Source organism: Symphalangus syndactylus, chromosome 20 (genome assembly GCF_028878055.3).
Source record: "Symphalangus syndactylus isolate Jambi chromosome 20, NHGRI_mSymSyn1-v2.1_pri, whole genome shotgun sequence".
NCBI classification, from domain to species: Eukaryota; Metazoa; Chordata; class Mammalia; order Primates; family Hylobatidae; genus Symphalangus; species Symphalangus syndactylus.
The window spans coordinates 27,098,597-27,120,899 of NC_072442.2; the positions used below are offsets into that span (position 1 = coordinate 27,098,597).

At 39.5% G+C, this 22,303-nt stretch overlaps 1 protein-coding gene across 5 annotated transcripts in view; it reads right to left on the reverse strand.

The window, feature by feature from the left end:
- GOSR1 (golgi SNAP receptor complex member 1) overlaps positions 1-21,443 on the reverse strand; it is a 46,910-nt gene extending 25,467 nt beyond the window's left edge. For 2 of the 5 annotated variants that reach the window (XM_055256319.2, XM_055256317.2), the window contains exons 1-6: positions 21,329-21,437; positions 18,449-18,569; positions 15,412-15,499; positions 14,952-15,059; positions 9,275-9,366; positions 6,254-6,328 (exon numbers count right to left, since the gene is read on the reverse strand). In XM_055256319.2, coding sequence (XP_055112294.1) covers positions 6,254-6,328; positions 9,275-9,366; positions 14,952-15,059; positions 15,412-15,499; positions 18,449-18,569; positions 21,329-21,359 — 515 coding nt within the window. In that variant the 5' untranslated portion in view covers positions 21,360-21,437. Of the gene's footprint in view, positions 1-6,253; positions 6,329-9,274; positions 9,367-14,951; positions 15,060-15,411; positions 15,500-18,448; positions 18,570-21,306 lie in introns of all 5 variants that reach the window. The other 3 variants (XM_055256318.2, XM_063628735.1, XM_055256320.2) reach the window with 3 other exon arrangements.
- Between the last annotated feature and the right edge of the window lie 860 nt (positions 21,444-22,303).

Below are 22,303 nucleotides of genomic sequence, written 5' to 3' on the forward strand. Positions count from 1 at the left end.
GGGGCATAAGGAACTTTTTTGGGGTGATAGAAATGTTCTCTGTCTTGACTGTGGTGGCAGTTAAAAGAGTCTATACATTTGTTAAAACGTACCAAACTGTAAACTTAAAATGGATACATTTTTACTGTAAGGAAATTCTACCTCAGTAAATCTGATTTATGAGGAAAAAGAATGGCAGCCTCGGCTGACCGCGGTGACCCTCAGAGCCCCCCCCCACTGCTCACTTTCTTTTGCCCAGTGTGTCCTCTTCAGGTGCATGAGTGAGGCCTATAACCTGGGAGACGGTTCGGACTGTGAGTAAATGCATGACGTTTCAAAATAGATCCAGTTAATAATGTATGAGGAATGATACGGATTTAAGAAGAGAAAACAGGAAGGCCCGGTCATGAAGTCTGAGTTTCAACTTTTCAATCTTTTTCTATCTCTACTTGGAGAACATCTACTCATTCCTCAAGAACCAAATCAAATGTTTGACTTCTCTAAAGCCTTTTCAGAAGCTTCAGGAGAGTTAATGACTCCCTATCATGTGCTCCTCTAGAGTACGCACAAACCTTTGCATATCGTAATAAAGCGCTTTACTTTGCACTGGAACTACCGATTCACATTTCTTTTCTGCTCCCCACCCCACCTGGCTGAGCTCACTGAGGACAGGGATGATGCCACTATGCTTTACTCAACTTCTCTATCTCCAGCACCCGGCACAATACTTTCCACATCATAGATGCTCAACAAATGCTCATTAAAACAACCAAAACTGCCACCGACAAACTACATGTGCATCTGGATACGCACATGAAGAAACAGGTGGAATGCAACTGAAATTTTATTATCTCCATCTAAAAAAAAAGGATTTGAATAAATAAAATGTTCATTATACTGATATATAATAAGACTAATGACTAATAAGAGTAATTTAAAAATAAATTGATTTTTTTTTTTTTTTTTGGAGACGGAGTATTGCTCCATCTGGCATGGAGTAACACGATCTCAGCTCACTGCAACTTCTGCCTCCCAGGTTCAAGCAATTCTCCCACCTCAGCCTCCTGAGTAGCTGGGATTATAGGCGCCTGCCACCACACCTGGCTCATTTTTGTATTTTTGATAGAGATGGGGTTTCACCATGTTGGCCAGGTGGTCTTGAACTCCTGACTTCAAGTGATCTGCCCGCCTCAGCCTCCTAAAGCGCAGGAATTACAGGCGTGAGCCACTGCATCTGGCCATACATTGAGTTTTAATAGACAATCAGGGTCAGGTGACATTCATCTTAGTCCTACAGGCGATTCTGGCATTGACAGGTTCCACAGGGCTGGAATCACTTAGCTCTAGGTGCACAATTCTAATGTATGAGTATACTTTTCTATTCTAACACTACTATGGGCAAAATGGCTCAATGTAATTTTAGAATTAGTCTACTACATATCAAGAACTGTAATAGGTAAACATTTTACATACATCCTCTCTCATCTTTGCAACATTCCATAAAGTAAGGGTTATTTTACCCATTTAAAAGACACTGGAAAGTCAGAGAATTTAAAGGTCCTTACCCCAAAAAGATAGAGTCCACACCAGGATTTGAACCCGTCTCTCTGGTTTCAAAACCCTGCCCTAATCATTTCACTATATTACAAATCCAAGGAATAAAGAAACTTTAGGTATCTTAGTCAGATAAAAGTGGTAAATTAATGAGAGAAAGACGAAAAAAAATTAACCCTAGAAACCAAGAAATATACTTAGTATTTTTATTATTATATTTTAGAGAGAGTCTTGCTAAACATAGCAAGGCCAGGCCAGTCTCAAAGTCTTGGCCTCAAGCAATCCTCCCAACTCAGCCTCCTGAGTAGCGGAGATTACAGGCATTATAGGCATGAGCCAATGCCCTCAGCAAGAAGTCTGTATGTTCTTATCATACATGTGATTAAATGAAATTATACTCTAGGAAACCAACAAATTAGGATAATATTTTAAATATCATGACTACTCCAAAACTCTGCCAAAGGTATTTTTAAAATGTCAAGGATGTTTAAGCTGATGTGTTTAATGTGCACATTCTCCAATTCTAGTTATAATCAATGACATGCCCATAAATCAGAGAGTACTTCTATGAAAACAGTCACAGCCTGTAAGTATGGATAAAACTCCTCAGCTTTACCTTTTAGATGGTTCTATACAATTTCAGAATTCAAGCCTCTTTCTTCAACTCTCTAATTAATCTTATTATCCTTGGCAGTAAAATAATCTTACCAATTGCTTTCCCTATGACATTGTGAATGAAATTCCCATTTCTCTTTGCTAGGTATTGTTAGCTGCCATCTCTGGGAAGGAGAAAGTGTTTTTATAGACAGGCATGTCAAGGACAAATAATGGAGCTGAAATGCAAGGGTGGATGGCAAATAAATTGCATCTTGTGAACTAACTCCAACTAATTTCTGCCTGGAGCACTGTGTTTAAAAGGATTCCTAGGCCACATCTGGAGGAACTCAGGAAAAAAAACAAAAGACAAGTAAGAAAGGTAAGTGGAGAATCAGTAAAGTATAGTGCCACAGTAGCCTAGGGTTTCAAGGAAAGGAGATTATAATATCAAGTCAGGCAGAGCAGCAGCCAAACAACGTGAAAAAAAAATGTCCATGAGACTTGGCATGCAGGAGATCACTGATGTGCCTATTGACAGCAAGTTCAGTAGTGTTGTGAGGGAAGAAGTCAATGGGCTAAAGCGGAAATGAGTGCTGACACAGAGAAAGCAGGTGTAAACCAAAGACAGACAGTGTACCGGATGGCTGAAGAGTCAAATACTTACGTAGCAAATGGGGATAGAGACAAGTGTCCAATGCATGCACTGGCCTTCTCAGGACAAACATTCCACCCCCAAACAACTATAGGAAAGGGGTAAAGAGGGATACTCCTATAGGTCAATTTATAGAAAAGATCCAAACCTTAAAAATCTCAATGAAGTAGGAGCTAAGAACCTCTGTATCAGGTGAAGAGACAGGAAGGTCAAGACAGGGAAGGAGAAGATTTGGTAAAGTTCTTGAAGAGAATGAGAGAACTAACAGGGCTGGGCAAGCAAAAGGCATCAGGCAAGGCCGAGTACTCAGATGAGGCTGAAAATATGTAATAGTAACTTTAAAACAGGGTTAATCTGTATGACTAGGTGCTTTTTCTTTAGCCCTCAGATACAGAAGTAGAACAACAGACTGTGGATTGGGCTGGCATTTTGCCAGGGTACAGCAGGAAGACAGGGGCACAGGAAAGGCCCAATGTTGGGAGTATTTCAGTTAATCTCCTGTGAGATCCAGGCTGGCTAAGGTAGCAAGGTAGGTTATAAGAAGAAAAATACAGACAGACTCGTGAGACTGCAGAGGCTTGGAAGGAGAAAATGTGTTGGGTGACAGTGAGATGCATAAGATTGCTAAGGTGATACACCTGTAGATGAGAAGGTGGCGGTCCCAGCCTGGGTAAAGGGTGACAGATCTACACCTGGTGATGACCACTGGCATTAAAGGAATCCAGAAGCGATGAGGCTTTTTCTGCTTGTGTAAGTTATCTCCTTATTCAAGTTTGTCTTCACCACTGAAAACCTCTGAAAGTTGTCAATTTCATTAAGGTAAATACAGAAGACATATTTTATTCAAAATGACAAAATGCTTCTAGAGAAAAAGCACCATATGCCTGGTCAAGTAATGAATGTATGATTCTGGATAAATCATGGCATTTCAATGTTTGAGGTAATATAGTCTGTCTATCTCTACTCTTTAATTCTCCATCTATAAAGACAGCAACAATATAATCAGCCATGTCTTTTTTTTTTTTTTTTTTTTTTTGAGCCGGAGTCTCACTCTGTCACACAGGCTGGAGTGCAGTAGCACAATCTTGGCTCACTGCAACCTCTGCCTCCCGGTTCAAGCAATTCTCCTGCCTCAGCCTCCCAAGTAGCTGGGATTACAGGTGCCCACCACCATACCCGGCTAATTTTTGTATTTTTAGTAGAGACAGGGTTTCACCATGTTGGCCAGAATCAGCCATACATCTTGTATAAAATAAATACAAAGAGAAACAATGGGTGACAGAGTGAGACATTCAAGTCAAAAAAAAAAAAAAGGCTGGGCACATGCCTGTAATCCCAGCACTTTCAGAGGCTGAGGTGAGTGGATCTTGTGAAGTCAGGAGTTCAAGACCAGCCTGGCCAACATAGTGAAACCCCATCTCTACTAAAAATACAAAAGTTAGCTGGGTGTAGTGGCAGGTGCCTGTAGTCCCAGCTACCTAGGAGGCTGAGGCAGGAGAACCGCTGGAATCCAGGAGGCAAAGGGCGCAGTGCGCTGAGATCATACCACGACACTCCAGCCTGGGCAACAGAGTGAGACTCTGTCTTAAAGAAAAAAGACAGAAAAGATTATAAAGGCAGAAATTCTTGGGGTGGGGAGAAGAACTATACAAAATTAACTAGATACTTTTTCAAGAAGAAAAATATCAGGGAGTACTGAAAAAGAAAATTATATAAAGAAAGAGAAATTAATCTAAATAGCAACTAAAAACCCTATAAAAATGTATCAACAGTCCAGCAAAACACAAGTAGCTACAAGCTTGACACTAATTCAAAGTCAGTATTTTCTTCTGACTGACAGACTCAGGGAAAGACAAGACAAGCCAAAAATGAAAGTTACTTTATCCACCATATAGCAAAAGAAATTTGTCATCCATAACATAAATTGCTAAAACCTAACAGCATTTATTTTTAGATAAAAAGAGTATTAAGGAGAGCTGGTAAAAACAATTCATTACAAAGTGAGTTTTGCGTGTGTGTGTGTGTGTGTGTGTGTGTGTGTAAGTCTGCCATTCATTTACAAAAACTGATTTACTCTTTTTCCAGGCAAAAATATGCACTTTCGGAGCAAGTAAAAAATTACATTAACATTAAAAAACAGTATTTATGAAGAAGCATAAGCTTAAACATAGTTCTAGCCATAAAAAGTGTGACCCTACTGCAAAACATCCAACTTGGAAATTTGCCAATATTATAGAAAAACTTTGCAAATGAGTGTGTTCTTTAATCCTGCAATTCTGATTTAGGAATTTATCATGAGGAAATCATGACGGATACATGCAAAGGCTTTACTATGTATAATAGTAAAAACAGAACATAATCCAAAAGGCCGACATTAGGGAAATGGTTACATAATTTATGGATTATCTTTATTATGGAATATATGCATCATTTATTTTAAAAAAAACAAACAAAAAATCAAATTACATGGGAAAAAGCTTGCCATCTACTGAAGAGTAAAAAATGTTACAGAATTTGTTGTAATGTGTCATTTCAATTTTCTTTTTGTGGTGTTGAACTATCCATACTTTCTAAAATGAGCGCTATGAAAGGCATTTATAGCTTTTGTTATTTAAAGTTATTTCAAAAAAATCTTGCCACTTCTTCCTCAAAGCACTTGGCAAATGAAATACAAAAACACTGAAAAACTAAAGTTTTTCACATTATTTTGTAAACATATTTTACTAATAATTTTAATGCTATTTTATTACCTAGCAAGTATTTGTAATTACAAAAAAAATTGATTTAAGAAAAGTATTTAGAAGCTCGTGTTATCATATTGAGGGCAATGACTATGCCCATCTTTTCAGTCTCAACGACTCATCTAACTCATAAAGAGCTCTTATTCCATTCAGTTTCATCCTGTCTCAGTCTCTCTCTGTAGAGAATTAGCACATGCACTGGCCGGGTGCGGTGGTGGCTCACGCCTGTAATCCCAGCACTTTGGGAGGCCAAGGCGGATGCATCACGAGGTCAGGAGACGGAGACCACACTGGCTACATGGTGAAACCCCATCTCTACTACAAATACAAAAACATTAGCTGGGAATGGTGGCACACGCCTGTAGTCCCAGCTAGTTGGGAGGCTGAGGCAGGAGAATCGCTTGAACCTGGGGGGCAGTGGCTGCAGTGAGCCGAGATTGAGTCACTGCACTCCAGTCTGGGTGACAGAGCGAGACTCCATCTCAAAAAAAAAAAAATCATATTAAGGTAACAATTAAGTGATGTGAAATATTCAACAGCACAGGATCTTTCCTAATTATGGTTGGAACAGTTGCAATTCCTTTTCTATTGAAAACAGTCATTAGGAGAATAAAATGAATTAGCATGGACAAGGCACTCAGTATAATAAACATCATAAAATGTTGGTTACATAAGTAAATGAATTAATAAACATGGAAAACCACATAATGCACATACATTCAATACCTACTTTCGAAGGTGGTCATGTTCTTTCAAAAACAGCTCAGTTCTTCTGTTGTTTACTCCAGACCCACTTTTATATGACCTGGGACAAAAGAGAAAATTTAAAAACATTTTTGGCAGAGAATACAAAATCAGATTAAGTGACTGACCCTAGTGATCTTGAAAGTAGAAAAATTGAGCCTCTCCAGGGTTTTGAATGAACAATGAAAGTACATAATCCTTTGCATTTCCCTCTGAAAAATGTTATTATAAGTAGATAAATATTAATGCCTCTGCCTCTCTAATTCAGGCCTAACAGTTTACCATTTTTCACCAAAATAACTCAACATTCTGAAACAACCAACCAAAAAAATCTTACTTTTCCTTTACCTCCTGTCTCTGATATCTTCATTTTTCTCTAAGTGGAAGTAAAACTTAGGACTGATTTAGTACATAGCACTCAGGGTGGGAAAGCTATTGAAATGAAATGTTTTCTTTCACAATAATATATGCAGTCCACCAACTGAAGTCTAAGGAACACTGAAATCTAGCTGAAGATTTGCTCATTTTGGCACACTTAAGGAAAACCATTTTGGTTTTCAGTGTATTGAAGTTCACAAAAAAATTTATCATTACTATCAAAAATTTAATTTTTCTGTTTTCCACTAATAATAAAGTATCAGGAGCAATTTTTTTGTTTTGTTTTGTTTTGTTTTTGGAGACAGAGTCTTACTTTGTTACCCAGACTGGAGTGCAGTGGCACAATGTTGGCTCACTGCAGCCTCCTCAACCTCCCAGGTTCCAGTGATCCTCCTGCCTCAGCCCCACAAGTAGCTGGGACTACATGAGCACACCACCATGCCTGGCTAATGTTTGCTTTTTTTTTTTTTTTTTTTTTTTTTTTTGAGATGAATTCTCACTCTGTCACCCAGGCTAGAGTGCAGTAGTGCCATCTCGGCTGACTGCAACCTCTGCCTCTCGGGTCCAAGCAATTTTTGTGCCTCAGCCTCCTGAGTAGCTGGGATTACAAGTGCCCGCCACCATGCCCAGCTAATTTTTATATTTTTAGTAGAGATGGGGTTTCGCCACATTGGCCAAGCTGGCCTTGAACTCCTGAGCTCAAGTGATCCACCTGTCTCGGCCTCCCAAAGTACTAGGATTTCACAAGCATGGGCCACCATGCCCAGCCCAAAGTTTTTAAAATTTAAGTTAAGTGTGCAAATACTACAGTAAGACAAAAGAGGGTCATGCTGTTAAAACTGAAATACTGGCTGAAAGGCAGTGCTACTGTGCAAAGCACAGGAGAAAACACCGCCGAGGAAAGCAGAATAATATAACCAAGAACACATTGGACTCGGGAGACTGATGACTTGGATTTAAATCTCTACTGAATCATTTCATAGCCACTTCACATCAGACAAGTGTCTCAATATCTAGTTTTGTAAAATGAGACTGATAATTTCTATCTTAACCAAAAGATTGCTATGAGGCCAAAAAATACAATACATCAAAAAATACTGTGTAAACTACTACATATACTTTCCTCTAGCACCTAGATTCTAAACTCCTACAGGGCCACATTGGTCTGTTCATTTCCTTTTTTTTTTTTAGACAGAGTCTTGCTCTGTCACCCAGGCTAGAGTGCAGTGGCACGATCACAGCTCACTACAACCTCCACATCCCAGGTTAAACCAATTCTCCTGCCTCAGCCTCCCGAGTGGCTGGGATTGCAGGTGCCTACAACTACGCCCAGCTAATTTTTATATTTTTAGTAGAGACGGGGTTTCACCATGCTGGCCAGGCTGATCTTGAACTTCTGGCCCCAAGTGATCCGCCTGCCTCAGCCTCCCAAAGTGCTGGGATTACAGGTGTGAGCCACCACGCCTGGCTGGTCTTTTCATTTCTACCTTCTGCTGTGACTAACTCGGAGTTGATACTCAGGAGACAGTTTAATGAATAGATGAACGTATCTTTTATGGCCATTTTTCAAAAAGCAAGTTATTACAATGGGTTGCATTCTAGTGATTCCCACAAATTATGGGGGGGCTCAATGTCTATACATTAAAGACCATCCCCTATGTGGGTTCCCAATGCATTCCTCAAAATGTATGTATAAATGGACTATATGGAAATTAAACAAAAGACTTAAATGTCCTGAAGGACTGAAAATATTACAACAGTCTTACTGTTGAAACTGTTACTGTTACAACAAAATAAAGGATCTCTAGGAAAGTGTTTCTGAGATCACACATAATATATAGTTTACCATAAATGTGTATCATAGTTTATAAAACGTATCACATAATTTATCATATTTATCACAAGTGAGACAATGACAGGTATCAGTAGATGGCTCCAAATTGGAACATCTTCAGCTTCAATGAGACGCCCATGGGACTTAACTTTGTCGGTAGTGTTCAGCTGTAAAAAAATTTCCAAAAATGCATATGAAATGCTAGAATAGATCACTGAAGGTGAGGTGAAGGGACAGAAGAAAAAAATATTTAAAATTATAGATTGAGATCAGTATGAGAATGTTGGGAGTCCTTAAATAATTTAACATAAGGCTATGAGTTTGTACATATTATTGTTTGTAATATATAACTGTTGGGACAAGAGAGAGGGCCAGGGGACAGGTGACAATCAGGAAGAGAAACATGGAGAGCTTCAGTTACTGATAATGTTACAATTAAAGAATTTTTTTTTCTCTGACACATCTGCAGAGGATCATAAAAGTAACGTTATAATTCTTAGGGTGGGAGGTAAGAGATCGGAGAACCATGAAGAACCATCTAAGCTGGACTTGGAATTAAGACAGGAAAGTCAAGGTTGGCAGGAGCCAATGATAAAGTAAGAGGAAGCATGAGATAAAAATGGAAAAGTAGATTAGGATGACACTGTAACAGCAATGTTATAAAGACAGTGAAATGGGAATTGGAAACCCTGAAATCTCAACCATGGTTCTGCCACTCAATTTGCAATTAACCAGGAACATATCCTAAAGCCAAATCTGAATAAATTCTACAACATAATATAAAAGGCAACTTACTCAATATCTTTTCGTACTGATCCCATGAGATTCTCCCTTTCCCGTATTGCCATAAAGTTTGCTTTGGTTTTATGGAATTCATGTGTATAATCCTGTAATAAATCAACATCCAGTCTCAACAGAAGCTAATTACGGATTTTCATCTCACTGAACCAGTTATGTATCATCATCACACTGTAAATTTGTCAAGAAAACTGTTATTTAAGAAATCAAATTAACCAAAGGTAAAAATAACTTTAAAATTACTTTCCTGAAGAGTGACCAACTTCTTTCAAATGAAAATAATTCAGTGCTAGGGAAACAGTGCCATTAAATCACTATCCTTTGTACCTCCTAGTACTTTGTCTTATGAGGCAGAATTAAGAAGAAAAAAATTCTGAGATAAAATAACTTCAAATAGTCTAGGAGAAAACTTGAGAGGCTCTTTCTACTTAGTAGTATACTTAATAGAGCTTATTTTCAAATTTCATCATTTTGGAGCTCTCACAAAAAATTTAATTCCTAAACAGAAAAGAACAGAGTCAAGAGAATTATAAGGAAAAAAATAATCTTTAAACATTTTCTATTATTTTTGTACCACTGTTAAAAGTATTTCATCACTTTTCATAAATTCAGAGATGTAGACAAAGAAGAAAATCAAAATCTTGTCTCCCACAGAGTCCCTGCTGACCTTTTAAAAAACAAAAGTAACACATAAACATGGAGGAGAATACTAAAAGAGCACCAAAAGAAATAAAGGTGAAACAAAGGAAAACAAAACATTCTGCTCCATACCTCATAACTGTTACCATCATTTTGTATTTTCTTCCAGGAAATTATTATTTTCTTTTTTTTTTTTTTTGGAGACAAGAGTCTTGCTCTGTCGCTCAGGCTGGAGTATAGTGGTGCCATCTCAGCTCACTGCAACCTCCACCTCCCAGGTTCAAGCGATTCTAGTGCCTCAGCCTCCCTAGTACTGGGACTACAGGAGCGTACCACTACATCCAGCTAATTTTGTATTTTTAGTAGAGGTGGAGTTTCACTATGTTGGCCAGGCTAGTCTTGAACTCCTGACCTCAAGAGTTCCACCCACATTGGCCTCCCAAAATGCTGGGATTACAGGTGTGAGCCACTGCGCCTGGCCAGGAAATATGTTTTTACATATACAAGCTTATCTATTATTTCTTTCACTTTGCCAAATAAGTCATAATGTATATTCTGATGTACACCTTGCCTTTTGTACTTCATAAAGTATCAAGCAATCTTTCCATATTAGGAAAAAGAAATCTACATCATTCTTTTTAATAGCTGCATAGAATATTATGACTATCACAATTTAATAAATTTCCTACTGATAAACACTTTAGTTGTTTTCATTTTGTTTGCTATTAAAAATACTGCAAGAGCCAGGCAGGGTGGCTCATGCCTGTAATCCCGGCCCTTTGGAAGGCTGAGGTGGGCGGATCACTAGAGGTCACGAGTTCGAGACCAGCCTGGCCAACATGGTGAAACCCTGTCTCTACGAAAAACACAAAACTTAGCCAGCATGGTGGCACGCACCTGTAGTCCCAGCTACTTTGCTCAGGAGGCTGAGGCAGGAGAATCGCTTGAACTTGGGAGGCAGAGGTTACAGTGAGTTGAGATCATACCACGGCACTCCAGCCTAGGCAACAGAGCAAGACTCTGTTTCAAAAAAAGAAAAAATGCTGCCAATAAACATTCTTATATTTTTTTTTTAACTGAACTCTTTTATTTTAAAAAAAAGTATATTTAGGCCAGGCGCGGTGGCTCATGCCTGTAACCCCAACACTTTGGGAGGCCGAGGCGGGTGGATCATGAGCTCAGGAGATCGAGACCATCCTGGCTAACACGGTGAAACCCCGTCTCTAATAAAAATACAAAAAATTAGCCGGGAGTGGTGGCGGGCACCTGTAGCCCCAGCTACTCGGGAGGCTGAGGCAGGAGAATGGTGTGAACCCAGGAGGCAGAGGTTGCAGTGAGCCGAGACCGCGCCACTGCACTCCAGCCTGGGTGACAGAGTGAGACTCTGTCTCAAAAAAAAAAAGTATATTTAAAGAGTAAATGTCTATTAAGTTCAACAGAGCTTAAAAAAAAAGGAGTAAATGCCTAGCAACAGAATAATTGGATCAGGGCTGGGCACGGTGGCTCATGCCTGTAATCCCAGCACTTTGGGAGGCCAAGGTGGGTGGATCACGACATCAGGAGTTTGAGACCAGCTTGACCAATATGATGAAACCCGATCTCTACTAAAAATACAAAAATTAGCTGGGCGTGGTGGCGCACGCCTGTAGTTCCTGCTACTCGGGAGGCCGAGGCAGAAGAATAGCTTGAACCCAGGAGGTGGAGGCTGCAGTGAGCTGAGATCGCACCACTGCACTCCAATACTCCAGCCTGGACAACAGAATGAGACTCCGTCTCAAAAAAAAAAAAAGAATAACTGGATCAAAGAATCTTACATTCATTTAAATTCTGGTAGTGCTAAACTGCCTTCTATAAACATTACATCAATTTATGTTCCCACCAGTAATATATGAGTGCCCTTTTTTTATTTTTACTCTTGCCAATAATGCATTATAAATGTTTCAACATTTGCTAATCTGACATGTGAAAAATCACCTCTTTTAGATTTCTGTATTTTTATTTGGAAATACTGCTGAAAATGTTTTTATAGTTTTGGCCACTCATTTTTTTTGTAAGCCATTTTATATCCTTTGTCCATTTTCCTACTGTCTTTTTCTTATTTCTATTATTTCTCTGTGTAGTAAGCAAATTAGCCATTCGTTACGGTTTCCAGTATCAAGTCTTATTTAGAAAGTCCTTTCTTCTCAAAAGTGTATAAATTTCACCTCTGCTTTATGGTTTCTTTTTCTATACTTCTTGGATCCATTTGGAATTTGTTCTGGATGTGAGGATTGAGATACAATTGTTTTTTTTAAATCCCTGAATAATTAGGCAATGGTTATAGTTCCATTTATTTTATAATTTCTCTTTGCCCCACTGATTTTAAACAATATCTTTATCAGAAACTAAAAATTTCCAAACATAATTGGGTCTACATATAAACTCTACTCTGTTTAATTGTTTTTATTTATTTATTTTTCTCTAGTATCAAACTGTCTTAACTATTCCAGCTTTTTAACAGGTTTTAAGATCTGGTAGAACTAGGAACCCTCTACCACTTATCTTCATTTTCAGGTTGTTTTCTTGGTTGTTCTTGTATGTCTATGATTCCAAATGAGCTTTGGTGTCATTATGTCATTTGTTTTTAGTTAAACAACGATACAACCCTGCTGTTTCCACTGGGATGTCATGCAATTTAGATGAAAGTCTTCCTATCCAAAAACAGAATGATTCTTTCCTTTACTTAAATCTTTTTTTTTTTTCTTTTTTTTTGAGACGGAGTCTCGCTCTGTCGCCCAGGCTGGAGTGCAGTGGCGCGATCTCGGCTCACTGCAAGCCCCGCCTCCCGGGTTCACGCCATTCTCCTGCCTCAGCCTCTCCGAGTAGCTGGGACTACAGGCGCCCGCCACCACGCCCGGCTAATTTTTTGTATTTTCAGTAGAGACAGGGTTTCACCGTGGTCTCGATCTCCTGACCGCATGATCTGCCCGCCTCGGCCTCCCAAAGTGCTGGGGATTACAAGCATGAGCCACCGCGCCTGGCCTCCTTTACTTTAATCTTGTTCTATGTCCCTCAGTAGAATTTTGCACATACAAGTCCTACACATTGCTTATTTCATATATAAATGATTTATAGTTTCTTCCATTATATTTTCTAACAGGTTATCATTTATTTCCTATCATAGTAGGAAAACTATTTGCTTTTATGTATTCATTTTGTAGTCTACAATCTTACTGAATTTAATTGTTTCTAATTTTTTATCAGGTAATTTTCTTGCATGTACTAGACATATAATTTTATCCTGCTACCTCACAGAAATTTTGCCTCTTCCTTTCCAATATTTACTTCCTTTTTTTTCTTTTTTTTGAGACAGTAACTCTGTTGCCCAGGCTGGAGTGCGGTGGCACAATCTCGGCTCACTGCAACCTCCACCTCCCAGGTTCAAGGGTTCAAGCTATTCTCCTGCCTCAGCCTCCCAAGTAGCTGGGATAACAGGCACCCACCACTACGCCCCCGCTAATTTTTGTATTTTTAGTAGAGAAGGGGTTTCACCCTGTTAGCCAGGCTGGTCTCCAACTCCTGACCTCAAAAGATCCGCCCACCTCAGACTTCCAAAGTGCTGGGATAAGAGGTGTGAGCCACCATGCCTAGCACACATTTCATTTCTTTTTACTGTCTAATTGCACCATCAAGAACTTAAAAAACAACATTATACATTTGTAGAGATCATGGGTATCCTTGTCTTATTTCATACAATGGGAATGTTTTTATTGCTTTCTCTTTAAACACAATGCTAGCTTTTAACCCGATAATATATTTTTGTATTAAAGTATCTATTCCTACTTTTTTTTTTTTTTTTTTTTTAGATGGAGTTTCACTCTTGTAGTCCAGGCTGGAGTGCAGTGGCACAATCTCAGCTCACTGCAACCTCCGGCTCCTGGGTTCAAGCTTCTCCTGCCTCAGCCTCACAAGTAGCTGGGATTATAGGCGCCCACCACTATGCCCAGCTTATTTTTGTACTTTTAGTAGAGACAGGGTTTTGCCATGTTGGCCAGGCTGGTCTCCAACTCTCGACCTCAGGTGATCCACCTGCCTCGGCTTCCCAAAGTGCTGGGATTACAGGCACGAGCCACTGCGCCCGGCCATCTATTCCTACTTTTAAAAACAGTTTTTAAAATTAGAAATAGTTGCTGACTTTTCTCAACCTTAAAAATATTTGTGGCTGGGTACAGCGGCTCATGCCTATAATTCTAGCACTTTGGAAGGCCAAGCTGGGTGGACTGCCCATACACAGGAGTTAAGAGAACAGCCTGGGCAACATAGCAAAAACCTGTGAACACAGGAGTTAGAGACCAGCCTGGGCAACATGGCAAGGACCTGTCTCTGCAAAAGCTTTTAAAAAATTAGCCAGGCGTGGTGGCATGTGCTTGTGGTCCCAGATACTTGGGACGCTGAGGTAGGAGGATTGTTTGAGCTTGGGAGGTTGAGGCTGCAGTGGGCTGTGACTGTACTACTGCACTCCAGCCTGAGTGACAGAGAAACCCCATCTTAAAAAAAAAAAATTGCCTTCCTACTTGTACTACTATATTTTTAACATATCCTCCATTTAAATCTTTAAAAGTTTATTTAGTTTTATTGGCACATACACATTTACTGTTTTCTCAAACAATATACTAAGTATAGTAAATCATACCCCTCCATATTATCTTCAAAGCCAGATTAAAGTACACTCTTACCCACCATGTTATTGTCTATACATGACCATTGGCTATTTCACTGTTACAGCTAGCTAGCTAGGTCTACCAGAGTGGAAGTATATGTACCCAGTGATGAATATTACTCAACTTCGCCAGGAAATAGCAAGAGTTATTATTTTCAGAATTTTATAATGGTGACCAAAAAAAAAGTAAAACAAGTCCCTATAGCATGGCATTTATTTTCTCAGATTTTTCTCTTTGTCCTTTTAAATATATGTGCACATATCCAATGCAGGGATTAAAAAACAAAAAACCCGAACTCCTGTGATAATGAAAACGTCTCGAGCCCAATATATTACCTGCAATATGTCTCTATGCCGCTGTAATGTATACATCAGGGCTGCATTCAAGGAGGGGACACCTGCACTGTTGGTATATTCTGCCATTTTATCATTTACCCCTGTAAGCTAGAAATAAAGAAAAAAAAATCAAAATATTTCACTAAGCACTATAAACAGCTAAAAACAAATTATTTGTCTATATGCCCTTTCGGTTGACAGCAAAACAACACAAAACAAAACAAAAAACAAACAAGATAGCAAGTAAGAATTCAGCATTCCCCCACATAATCCATAAAGACCAAGATAACATCATATCACCTGAGAATGGCTGTCATCAAAATTCAAGTGGTGTGGGGAGGTACACATCTTGAATGGAATGGATAATTTCAATAAACATGTCTGTCTCAATATAATCCAGGATCCTATCTAACAAGTATACAGTTATTTGCAAAATAGCCATTTAACAGAAAGCACTTACCCTTGCCAAAAGTTGCTCAATCTCAATCGCCATTGTCTCAAACATTCTGTCCTGGCTTGATCCATTTAAAAGGGGTGTTGTATCAGAACTAAAAAGAAGTTTAGATAAAGAGGATCCATTACTCAAATGCAGTCCTTTAAAACATACTTAAAATAATAAGGTAATTAATAGGAGCCATAAAATGAATTATGGATTATGTTATATAGGGTCTGTGAGAAACAATCTTTTACATTTTTACCCCAAAGGAATTATGGTTCCTTCAACCTCAACATTAAGTTCTCTCTTCTTTCCTTGACTCTTACCAACAGGAAATAAGATTGAGGTTTAAATGATCCACAGATTGGATAACCAGCGAACGAATACTGAGGAACTGGCTTTAAATCCAATATATACAGTCATGTCCTGCATGCTTTGGTACTAATCTTCTACATTTTCACTTATAGTATGCAATCATCCTTTTGTCTTGTAGAATTGTGTTAAATTGCCTTTTCAAATCTGAATAGTCAAAAATCTATCTTTTTACAAGTGAAACTTATGTTTGACAGATTCAAATTCTAAACCCACCTGTCCTCAGTGTTTCTTTTGCCTTTTCCAAAACACCACTAACCTTCATCAGGTTAGGTATGTATTAGCATCTGATGAGCAGCTCAATACAGATCAGAGTTATACTGGACACAGATAAATGCCCAGGCAATGAATATGCTCTCCAATCTTACTGAATACTTTGTTCTACCCTGTGACAGTGCCTCGGTGTGGCAAATGAAAAAGATTAAGTAAATGCTCTGTAGACTACTAATATAAATCCTCCTCTACCACATCTATGAAAAAGAACAATATGCCAATAGAATTAAAGCTTCATGAAGGGAGGAAAAAACTGCTCTGTCTTATTCATAGATATATGCCTAGCACCTAGTATACAGCCTGGCACATAGTAGATGCTCATTAAATGTCTGTTGAATGAATGAATGAACGCAAGAGCAATCTCTACTACTGGTTACTCTATACTCGTTATATTCATATATTCATCAGGACAGTGTAAGAGTAAAGGGAAATGGCCAAAAACTAATTCTTCACAATACTAGGATTCAGTTAAATTTAACTCATCTTATAGGTGGGTAATGATTCATAGACCTTGAAGTTCTCAAAATACAGAAAGTTAAAAAAAAAAAGAAAGAAAGATTCCTGGAATAAATAATATTCTAGTTATTGCTTAGTTGACTCATTGTGACATGCTTCCAACCTGGGCATCAAACAAGACACTTTTAATACACATCAAATCTTGATCCTCATGGCCTTAGGTTTTTATTTAGAAGGGGAGTTAGGCTGAAGTAATTCTACAAAGCCAGTTTCAGTTTGTGGTAGAATTTCTTAGGAAATGTTTTCAAGATAGTTTTTCCTTTAGAGGAACAACAAAAGTATTAGTTCATGAAGTACACAGAACATAGAAAATACATAGAAAGAACATTCTTCATTCTCTTTACTTGCTAAATAAAGCCAAGCCCAAAGCAATGCAGTCTATTTGATGTGTTAGTAATTTATTTTTAGATCCTAGAGTTGATGTTGGCCTTGCTGCCTTTACAACCAAGGAGTCCTTATGAAAAAGAAATAGTACTTTGGCTATAGTGTTGAAATTAGCTTTTTGTTCGAATGTACACACTATAGTAGGGTTTAGAGTGTGGGCTCTGGAGATAGACCTAGATTCAAATCCAAGCTCAGATTGTATTGTTTTTATTAGCTGACAAATATCCTACTCACTTCTAATCTTTGAAAAAGTATGTAAAATAAGTGTGGATTAACAACAATGCTGCTACCAGCAATTTCACCGCTAGGTATATAGAAACATTCTGCGTAAAAATGTTCCCAGCAGCATTTATAGAAAGCTCTTACCTAACATATAACGAACACTCTATGTCAGCTATCAAAATTATTATTATTAATTAGCAAAAATTAGAAACAATGGCCATCATCAAATGGTTAAACTGTGATAGTCATAAAATACTACATATGAATTACAAATGAATATACCAGAGTTAAATGAATCCATAGCTGAATCTCAAAAATGTTAAAGAAAAAAAAAGTTGTAAAATAACTATATTATATACATACTATATAACATAATAGAATACTACGAATTGCTCAGGAATACAAACATGCAGTAAGAATATATGTCGATTATAGGGTGGGAGAAAGTGGGGTGCCATAAGCGGCTTCAATGGAATGAGTATCATTTTTTTTAAAATGGGAGATAGGCTCATGGGGATTCATGATATTATTCTTCGTAACCGTCTTAAATATTGCCTAAGTAAAAAAAATTTTTTTTTACTTCTACTTTTTTAAGAGACAGGGTTTCACCATGTTGCCCAGGCTAGTCTTGAACTCCTGGGCTCAAGTGATCCATCCGCCTCAGCCTCCTAAAGTCCTGGGATTACACGCATGATCCACTGTGCCTGGCTACTCCCAATATTTTCTTGAAACAAGTGGATGACTTAAAGTGAGCACAAGCTTCAAAGATAAGAATATATTTTCCATACATTTAATATGGTAATATACTAGTTTCTCAAAAAAGTACCAAAATTAAAGATAGCTTTGATAATTAATAACAAGGATACACAGTGCATTAGATACCCTCTAATACAATAAACACCAGAAAAGCAGTATGTATACCTTGCACCTGGGTAGATCCGCAGGTCCACTTAGCAATTGAAAAACACAAGAAATACATACCACATGGGCAAATCAGCCACCTTTTCCCTACACTGGCTGAATTAGACACTTACATTTTTGATACAAACTTATTCTGAAGTTCTAGCAGGTTTCTTCTGACACTGTAACAATCTTTGTCTAAGGATTCCAAATAAATGCTAGTCTCGAGAATTCGGAAGAATTTTAATAAGTCACTAACAAATAAAACAATGAATGGCAAAACAAAACACCAAAAATTCACCAATAGACCAACTTACAGAAGTTATATATTTTAGTTTATTTTTTAATGCTTTAAAAACACAGTTAAGGCATAAGAGACAGAATCTGGTAGTACCTATACCTGTCGCGTCTTCCATCTCGGGTACTGCTATGACTGTAACTTGTACATAGTTTGCTGAAGGAAACTAGTTTCAGGTCAAGTTCATTTTCCAGCTGTCGAGCCTGTTTCCTGAGATCTTTAACAAAATTATAACAACAAATAATTAGACATAAAAAGTAGACACAAAAATCACAGGACCATTCTAAAGAAAACAAACTATGAAAATGATCATATACTGATCTTATTACCCCCATAAAGAAAAGCATTGGCTGGGCATGGTGGCGCACACCTGTAATCCCAGCACTTTGGGAGGCCAAGGCGGGCGGATCACCTGAGGTCGGGAGTTTGAGACCAGCCTGATCAACATGAAGAAACCCTATCTCTACTAAAAATACAAAATTAGCCAGGTGTGGTGGCACACACCTGTAATTCCAGCTACTCAGAAGGCTGAGGCAGGAGAATCGCTTGAACATGGGAGGCGGAGGTTGCGGTGAGCCAAGATTGCGCCATTGCACTCCAGCCTGGGTAACAAGAACAAAACTATGTCTCAAAAAAAAAAAAAAAAAAAAAAAAAAAACAGGAAAAGAAAAGTCTTAAAAGAAGGAAACCAAGGACTTGCCCAGCAAAGCAGATTAGTCACTTATAAACTTCAGAGGGGGCAAGAAGGGAAATAGTAATGGGAGATGCAACTTCGCAGCTTTACTCCAAAGATGGCTAGAAAACAAATGTTGTTCTACCCTTCCTGAAACTATTTGTATAGCAATAACTAAAATTCTGTAATTCAGAGAAAAACAAGAAGAGAATACAAATCGCAACGGAACTAAAAATATGGTTAATGACCAACATTATCAACTTACCAGTTAATGTTATAAGAAAGAAGCCATTATTCTTTTGAAAGGGATTTTGCTTTTTATGTTCCAAAGCTTTATTAGGCTTATGAACTTCTTTTCATAATAGCAAAATGACTTATTTTTTTTTTTTTTTTTTTTTTGAGATGGAGTCTTGTTCTGTCACCCAGGCTGGAGTGCAGTGGCATGACCTTGGCTCACTGCAGACTCCACCTCCTGGGTTCAAGCAACTCTCATGCCTCAACTACCTCCAAAGTAGCTGGGACTACAGGCACACACCACCACGCCTGGCTAATTTTTGAATTTTTAGTAAAGACGGGGTTTCACCATGTTGGCCAGGGTAGTCTTTAACTACTGACCTCAAGTGATCCATCCACCTTGGCCTTCCAAAGTGCTGGCATTACAGGTGTGAGCCACCACGCCCGGACCAAAATGACTTCTCAATTGAACATAAAGAAAAAAAGTTACCACAAAAATTGCCTTTTTCTTTCTTTTTTTCTTTTCTGTTATTAGAGACGAGGTCTCACAATGTTGCCCAGGCTGCTCTCGAACTCCTAAGCTCCAGTGACCCTCCTGCCTGGGCCTCCCAAAGTGCTAGAATTACAGGCATGAGACATCGAACCTGGCCAAAAACCGCCTTTTAAAAACTTACTGAGGCCGGGCGCAGTGGCTCACGCCTGTAATCCCAGCACTTTGGGAGGCCGAGGCGGGCGGATCATGAGGTCAGGAGATCAAGACCATCCTAGCTAACACAGTGAAATCCTGTCTCTACTAAAAATACAAAAAATTAGCCGGGCATGGTGGTGGGCGCCTGTAGTCCCAGCTACTCAGGAGGCTGAGGCAGGAGAATCTCTTGAACGCAGGAGGCGGAGGCTGCAGTGATCCGAGATCCATAGCGCCACTGCACTCCAGCCTGGGCGACAGAGCGAGTCCCCGCCTCCAAAAAAAAAAAAAAGTTTTCTAGCTAGTACACACATTTCAAATGGGCATTGTAATACATGTTTTAAACTATAAGCATGCTTTTCTGTGATTGGAATAATTGTCTTCTCTAGCAGGAAACATAAGTAAAAGCATTTTGAAAGTATGATAGGCAAATCTGGATAAATTTAGAATTAAGTTTCTTAGACCAAGGGGCTGATAGTGACAATACTGTGGTTTCTAGAGGCTTCAGTGGATAGCAATAGAAACAGGTCAAAGGAATTTGGAAGTAGTTTCTATGCGGCGGTAAAGCAAAGAAACAGTTGGGAGAAAAAGGTGAGCTTTCTCTGCTCTTGTCAATCATCATGGTCCAGGAATGAGTTTTACGTAAGCTCACTTTATCCGACTATATTTTCAGGAATTAAATAAACGCATTTGTCAAATCACAAGAAGGTTTTTTTGGTGGGAGAAGTATAGCAAATGTAACTGCAATTCACACAGATTCTCTCAACTTTTTCAATAAAACCGATTCTAGACTCAGGAGCAGAAGGGTAAGTTATTTTCTCCTCCTTCAAACACCCAGTCCTGGAAGTCCCCAACCTGTAGTTGTCATGGGGACCCAATAAGTGACATTCTGTCTCCTATTCTCTTCCTACTTCCTCCGACGGACTGGAATGCAAGTTCCTCGTTCTCTTTTCCCACTCAGTTTTCCAATAGTGACCTCAACTCCAATGCGCTGACTCCTCCAGTCTCCCGGGCTCTGGATCTTCTCCCTCAACATCCGTTTCCTCTCAGAGTTCGTACCCCAATCCCCTTCGTCCGAGTTCCATTACTCCCTCAACACAATTCTACCCAGGCTATTCAGATCCCTCTTCCTCTACATCCCCTCTCTGTCCACTCTGCCCAACCCCTGCCCCACGTCCCGCTCACACGGCCCGGCCAGGCCAGACCCCTGCCCCAGACCGTTCGGTATCCCCAAGGCCCCGGGGCTCCCACTTAGGCAAGCCCCGCTGCTCAGCTCGGCCGCTCCGGGGGTCTGGTTCTTTCCTCTGCTGCTTCTCCCAAGATCTGTCCTCACTCAGCCCCTCTCACCCTCATGGGACGCACCCGGAGGCCTTCTCGCCCTCACCTTCCCAGTAATTGCTGGTCCCTGCCGCCATCTTTGTTGTCCAACGTCAGCCGGGATAGGGAAGCAGAGGCGATGCAGGCCGGAAAGTCACCATGGCGACTGTTTCCGCCCTGAACGCCAGGGCCGACGGGATGCGAGCCTCCGCGGACACTGCCACCTGCTGATCAATTCGTTATCTTACAGCTTTTAAGTAGCTCCTGACACTCCGTGAGTGTCTATCTTTCATTCCCTCTTTCTGCGCCCCAAACCATCATCATCTCCCTCATCTCGGCTTATCCTTTCTCTCAGCAGGTGCCTACTTGACTGGGAGGAGAATCATCCTCAGGCAACTCCCTCTATTTCCCTCACCTTGTCTCTAATGTGTATCTTCAGCCAATTTCTTCCCTTCTCAGACACAGAGACCCTTTCTTCCCAGAGCGATTTCCTCCATCCTACCTCCCCGCCTATGCTCCATCATCCACGTTCTTTGGCGTATGCGCTCTTCTCCACTGGCTGCTTTCCTGGTCTACAGCAGTTCTAGTCCCAGCCCTCTTTGTCCTTGTCAGCCGCCACATCTAGAAAGAGTGAGCTAACTGCTTCTACATGCTCTCGGCCTGAGCCCTCAACCTGCTAAAATCTGCTGTCCAAACCCACACTTCATAGATACATAAATTATCACAGTCTACTGGTGCTGACTTAATTCTAGTGAAGTGTAGAAACCTTAATTCCTGTAAAGTTCTTTCCCCCACTCATTTATAATATAGTTGTTTTTAAGTATTTCCTCTGCATTCATTAAGAGAACCACATCGGTCAATGTTACAATATTTGCTTCAAGTGTCAGGCATAAGTTAGAGAATTCAAGAGAAGAGGAAAGCTTACTTGATTTATGCATATTTTACTCTTCTTTGTTCCTAGTGTCCCAAAATTCCTTTTTTTAATCGTTTCCTTTCTGTTGCAAGAATTTCCCTCAGCCATTTTTTTTTTTTAAAGAGTAGG